The sequence below is a fragment of the Candoia aspera genome, chromosome 2 (assembly GCF_035149785.1).
Source record: "Candoia aspera isolate rCanAsp1 chromosome 2, rCanAsp1.hap2, whole genome shotgun sequence".
Lineage (NCBI taxonomy): Eukaryota > Metazoa > Chordata > Lepidosauria > Squamata > Boidae > Candoia > Candoia aspera.
This window is the reverse complement of record NC_086154.1, coordinates 68121911-68127910: the sequence shown is the minus strand read 5'-3', so window position 1 is coordinate 68127910 and position 6000 is coordinate 68121911. Positions and strand designations below refer to the sequence as shown.

At 39.2% G+C, this 6000-nt stretch overlaps 1 protein-coding gene across 1 annotated transcript in view; it reads right to left on the bottom strand.

Moving 5' to 3' along the window:
- Window positions 1–402: 402 nt before the first annotated feature.
- ADAM19 (ADAM metallopeptidase domain 19) overlaps window positions 403–6000 on the bottom strand; it is a 47179-nt gene continuing 41581 nt past the window's right edge. The window contains exon 21 of the mRNA XM_063292871.1: window positions 403–1769. Coding sequence (XP_063148941.1) covers window positions 1716–1769 — 54 coding nt within the window. The 3' untranslated portion in view covers window positions 403–1715. The remainder of the gene's footprint in view (window positions 1770–6000) is intronic.

The window sequence follows — 6000 nt, the reverse complement described above, 5'->3', positions numbered from 1 at the left end:
ATTTGCTGTATTCTTTATGCCAGTCCCAAATCAGGAAGTATAAAAGTTACATTAAGGATAGTTTTCGAATGTTTTAAGTGAATAAGCCCACTCTATGTGAAAGATTAATAATAGTAAAAAAACAAGACAAAACCTTAAGCAGAGTGCCTTGGTAATATTGAGGGGCAGCAGTGACAAAAAACACTGAGCTGAACCTGAATAATTTCATCTTTTTTTTCCCCCTCATGAAGGTAAAGTCCATGTAGCAAAATCCATGAGTATCTCATGGTATATGAGGTATGGGTAATGGTGTGCTGGTAAATGTTGGCTTGTGTGCTACACATAGTAGCTCAGCTCTGTTCTCAAGAAAATTTAGCATCTGGCTCTTACGAGCCAGTAGGAGCCAGCTCCAGCACACCACTGGCTATGGGACAAAGGTTTGCTACATCCCTCAGAGCAAAATAATTTTAAAAATTCTCTTTTTTGCATCCTCTCCAACTGTACCGCAAAATTTTGCTTCCTGTCATTTCAAGACAGACAATAAACAAACTCTAAAGTTAGCCTAAAAACAGGTATAATACAGCTTTAAAAACCTACTCCACCTCACCTACAAAAAACAAAACAAAAAAATCCTGCCCCTGCCTCATGCATGATAAAGCCCAACCTAATTTTTGTCATCTCCTTCTCTACTCTAGTCCCCTCCTAAAACTGCCCACCTTCCCCTTCATATAAAAATGTTTATGAACTTTCTCCAACATATTTTATTTTGGAGTAGAGAGGGTGTCATATTAGAAGCATCTCTCCATCCTTCACTTTCTGGTGGAATCTCCTCCGATCGGTTCCCAAAGTTGCTGTGACATCCCAGAGATACGTAACGGTCTGAAGCAAATACAGTGGAGAAGTAATGATGCCAGGACCATCAGGGCTGAAGGGAGCCATTTGGCATCACAAAAACACTTCTGCATGGCTGGTCAGTACTTGTTAAGGTTCCAGGGGAAAATAGGGCTGAGTAGACCTCAGAGGGCTGTGGAAGTTCAAGGCAACATATGGACTCACTGCACTTACATTGCTAAAGTTTCTAAATCCTGAAAACTGTAAACTGAAAAAACTTTGGACTGACAGCTGACTCAATAGAAGAATACAAGAGGTTAAATATATGGAAGTAGAAGATTCCTTAAAGGGAAAGAAAATTCTCTTAAATGCATATATAGCAAATTTCCTCAAACTGGGAATCGCTTCCAAATGATCTATAGTAGTTTGGGAGGATCTCTTACCAGCCATGAGATTATTATAGGGCATCACATCTGTATCTTCTTCAAAGGACTTCAGATTTTGTTCCAAAAACTATACAAGTGTTCATAGATAGCTATATCAGCTCCATTATGAGATGCTGATTAAAATCAATCTGTCTGTTGAAACAATGAATTACAGGAAGCGAATTACAGGACCTCTGCTTCCCTCTTTCTGCATGTTGCATGATAATGAATGCATGCCAATTTAAACAGGTAATATTGTAATGGAGAAAAGTCCTTGACATGTATTGGTAGACTCTAGACCTCTTCTAAAGAGTTGTTTCTACCCATACCACGAAGTATAGATTCTCTCCTAAAAGTTGCTCTGAAATTGGCCTCAGTTATTTTAGCCCTGATACGTGTCCAAATTGAAACAAAGCCCTTGAAAAATTCCAGGTCAGACCAAAAGGAATTGGTGTAGATTCTAGAACTGTAAGACAAACTTCAGGTTCTAAACTTCAGAGTACTTGCTGCTCCAGGATTTCTAATGGCTCGATTCTACAAAAGATAGAAGAACTGTAAGTATTTGTTTTGTCTTAGATAGGAGAAACTAGAAATACACTTGCATTTAGGTGGAACAATGGATAAGAATCAAAGCTCTTACATGCAAACATTTTAAATCTCATGTAACCTGTTTTCATAAGTGAATTGTGGCCTGATCCAGAATGTTAGGTTTGCTGAATGCAATAAAATAGAATGTCTACTAAGTATGCATCATATCTCAATCTAAAATGCTTTCTACCTTAGTTCATGATTGCACAGGTCACCAACCATAAAAACATTTGTTCTTGTTCTTAGTTAATGAAAAATTTCATGTAATTCAAGTTGGCGCACTTTTACACAGGAATCTCACGCAGATTTACAGGGCTGTTTATCTTGGTATCAACATGACAACTGCTGTATACACCAACTCATACACACATACCCATCATGCCAATCCTTTTTGGACTGAACAACATTATCCAGAGTGCAGAAAAGGAGTAAGAAATAGTTTATCAAAGAAATTAAAGCATAAGGTAAGAAAAAGAAAAGGGGACCTAGCTAAATCTACAGCAACTATATTCACTGTACTTGCAATCTTATCACTTTTACACATTCTAAGAGCATTTATAGCTTCTTTTTCAGGTATATGCAGTGCACTGACCCATACTTGGGATATGTATTCTACTGAGTAATTCCACTGCAAAAAACAAACATCTTCAGTCAGCTATGACATTTATGACCTTGACTCTGTGTGTGTGTGTGTGTATCTTTATAAAGACACCACATTATTAGCATAGAAGTCGTTAAGTGTGCAGTGTGCTAACTGCTCTCTACAAGAAGTAATATTATGCATTCATCAACCCCCATCTGAAGTTCTGTGTCCAGTTGTGAGCACCATGCTTTATGAAAGGATTGGGAGGATATGATATCATTCTTCAAGCATCTGAAGGCGCATCACAGGGGAGGATATGAGATCATTCTTCAAGAATCTGAAGGCACATCACAGAAAAAAAAAAGCCAAGGGCTTTTGGTATCATCCCAAGATACAAGAAAAGAAATAATGGACACTCAGAATTAATGGAGGGATCTCAGAACTGGGGGATCTCAGAACCCACAGCCACAAGATTTTGCTTGAACTGAGCCAAAGCCCATTCTTTCTCATCCAGACCTCCAGAGTCTCCAGATACTGGATAAGAAACTTGACAGCATGATTTGGTCTAGAATGGAGATGTATTGATGATACCTGACCCAAAACCATCAGATGATCTCAGGCAGCAGTTTCATGTAGATGTTAAATTGAGGTGGGGAGAGAATAGTGTTGCAGAATGCTGGGAAAGCCTTTAGCCCAGGAGAGGTCAAAAAAGTCACACACCAAGCATTTCTATAAAAATAATTTATTTACAGAAAACAAAACCAAAAGCAAAACATTTAAAGTACTTAGCTCCGTTTGGAGCAAGCCTTGCTGAGCTACATTTCCAGCAGAGAGAAAAAGAAGAAGTGAAGAACAAGTCCGGGCAGGTCCTCCCCCCAGGCTATTTTGCATGAAGCACGTGAGAGGAGACAATCAAATGCAACCCCTTCACCTGGCCAAATGATTAGGTATAATAGTAGCTTAATCTATTAGTAGGAAAACCTCAACACTCCCCTTTTTACACTATAGATTAAGTTGCAAACCAATCTTCTCTGACAACTCTTTGTGTCTTTCCATTCACATTACCATTATCTCCCCTTTGGTTTAACAGAAAGTTACCATTTTTCTTCCTGTGTTTTTCCAAACCTAGGTTGTTATAATTCCAAGGCTTTTTAATGTGAAATGGCTTTTCATGCAGGCTTCAAAATCAAGCCTTTGTTTTTCTGTTGATGTGAATAGCAGCAAATCATCAACATAAATGCACAGATACATACAGCCTTGTTTGTCCTTCTTCATATATACACAGGGATCTGCTTTTCCTTTTTCAAAACCAAAATTCTGCAGTTTTTCATCTACTTTTTGGTTCCAGGATCTAGCAGCTTGTTTTAACCCATAGATTGACTTCTGCAGTTCACAGACTAGATTCTCCCCTTTTTCATAGCCAGGGGGTTGCTGCATGTATAATCTGTGGTCTAAATCACCATAGAGAAATGCAGTTTGAATGTCATAGTGGTTAACTGACATTCCCTTGAGTGCAGCAACTTTTAACAGTAATCTAATTGATTCACCTTTAGTAACTGGTGCAAAAGTCTTGTCAAAGTCTAAATCTTTCCTTTGAGTGAACCCTTTTGCAACCAACCTTGCTTTGTATTTTTGGATTTTGCCATCAGCATCCCTTTTCAGTTTGAAAACCCACCTACAACCCAGACAGCGTTCATTGGGAGGTAGATTTACCAGTTTCCATGTTTTATTTTCTTTCAAGGATGCTAATTCCTGTTGCATGGCAGAATGCCAATTTTGTGCAATCTCAGGTGGTAAAGCATTCACTTGTTCTAAAGACTCAGGTTCTGTGAATATGTGAAAAGCCTTTACTGTTTCAGCCTGAAAACGTGATGGAGGAACGCCTTTATTACTCCTCTGAGATCTGCGAGGTAATACAGGGCTTAAATTTTGACTCCTATCACTTTCCTGAGAAGCATCTGTCTCATCAGACAGATCTTCAGTTTGCTTTTCTGGTTTAATGTCCTCATCAGGCAAAAGATCACCATCAGCAAGTCCTTGCTGTTCTCTTGTGGTGGTCAGTTCAACTGGAGAGCTAGAATTTAATCTCCCCCAGTTTTGTTCAGCAAAAGAAGTGCTTTTGCTAATTATTAATTTCTCTCCCATTATGAACCTGTAGCTCCTCTGGCTTTGTTCATAGCCAACAAAGATGGCTTTCTTTGTTGTGGGGCCTCCTTTCCTTCTCTGCTGTTTTGGAATGTGAACCCATGCAGTGCTACCAAACACTCTAAGATGGCTTACCTTTGGTTTCACACCATAAAACAAATGGAATGGAGTGTCCTGAATCATAGAGTTATACAACCTGTTCTGAACATAACAAGCAGTCGATAAAGCTTCTCCCCAGAACTTAAAACATAATCGTGAATCTTTTAGCATGCATTCCATCGCATTTTGCAAGGTTCTGCCCTTTCTTTCAGCAACACCATTTTGCTGAGGGGTGTACGGGTTAGAAAGAATTTGTTCTATCCCTTTTTCCATTAGGAACCTTCTGAATTTGTGAGAAAGGTATTCTCCTCCTCTATCACATTGGAGTGCAGATACAGGCCTAGGGAATTTTCCATTTGCCCATGTCACAAAACTTTTAAATTTCTCAAATGCCTCATCTTTATGTTTTAAGATGTAGATAAATGTGTATCTTGAGAAATCATCAATGATGGTCATTGCATACCTTGCTTGTCCAAGACTTGGAGCAAAAGGACCAATAATGTCAGAGTGTACAATTTCCAAAGGTCTAGTTGTAACTCTGTCACTGTGCTTACTCACAGGAGCTTTTAATGTTTTGCATTCTTTGCAAACTACACAATCTAAGTATTTATCACAGGGTTTTATCTTTAGGTCAGCACACAGCTGTGGCATTTGTGCTATATACTTGATATTAGCATGACCAAATCTCCTGTGCATCAGGTGTACACATTGGTCATGATATGGAGTGTTGCCAACTGCAGCCTTGCAGCTTGGCTTCCTTGCATTTTGCACAATGTACAAGGAGTCTTTTAACATACCAGTAGCACACAATTTCCCATTTTTACGTATCTCACAACCATTTTTCTTAAATGTTATGATATACCCTGTTGCAGCCAATTGTGCCACAGATAAAAGGTTTGATTGTAAATTTGGCACATACAACACACCTTTTACAGTTTCTCCTAAGCAGGATAAATACAAGTCACCTTGTCCCATAATTTTGGTCACAGACCCATCAGCCAAAGATACACTTTGTCTTTCAGTTTTAGACAGTGACACAAAAGAGCTTTTACAATTACATAAATGACAACTGGCCCCAGAATCTAACACCCATACATCAGAATTACCCTTCTCAGCAACCTGTGCAATTTGGGTTGTCTGAAGAGCCTTCTTCTGTGTTGCCCTTGTGTTCTTCTGCTCTGTCTTTCTACTCTTGGGTCTCATGGCACAGTCTCTTTGCAAATGTCCAGCTGAACCACAAGTGAAGCATCGCTGGCTTGCTAGTGCTGTGGCCTCAGGTTCCTTTCCCTTCTTTTCCCTCGTTTTCTGGTCTTGCAGCTTTCCAAAAAAGATGGGGGGGGATCTTTCCTC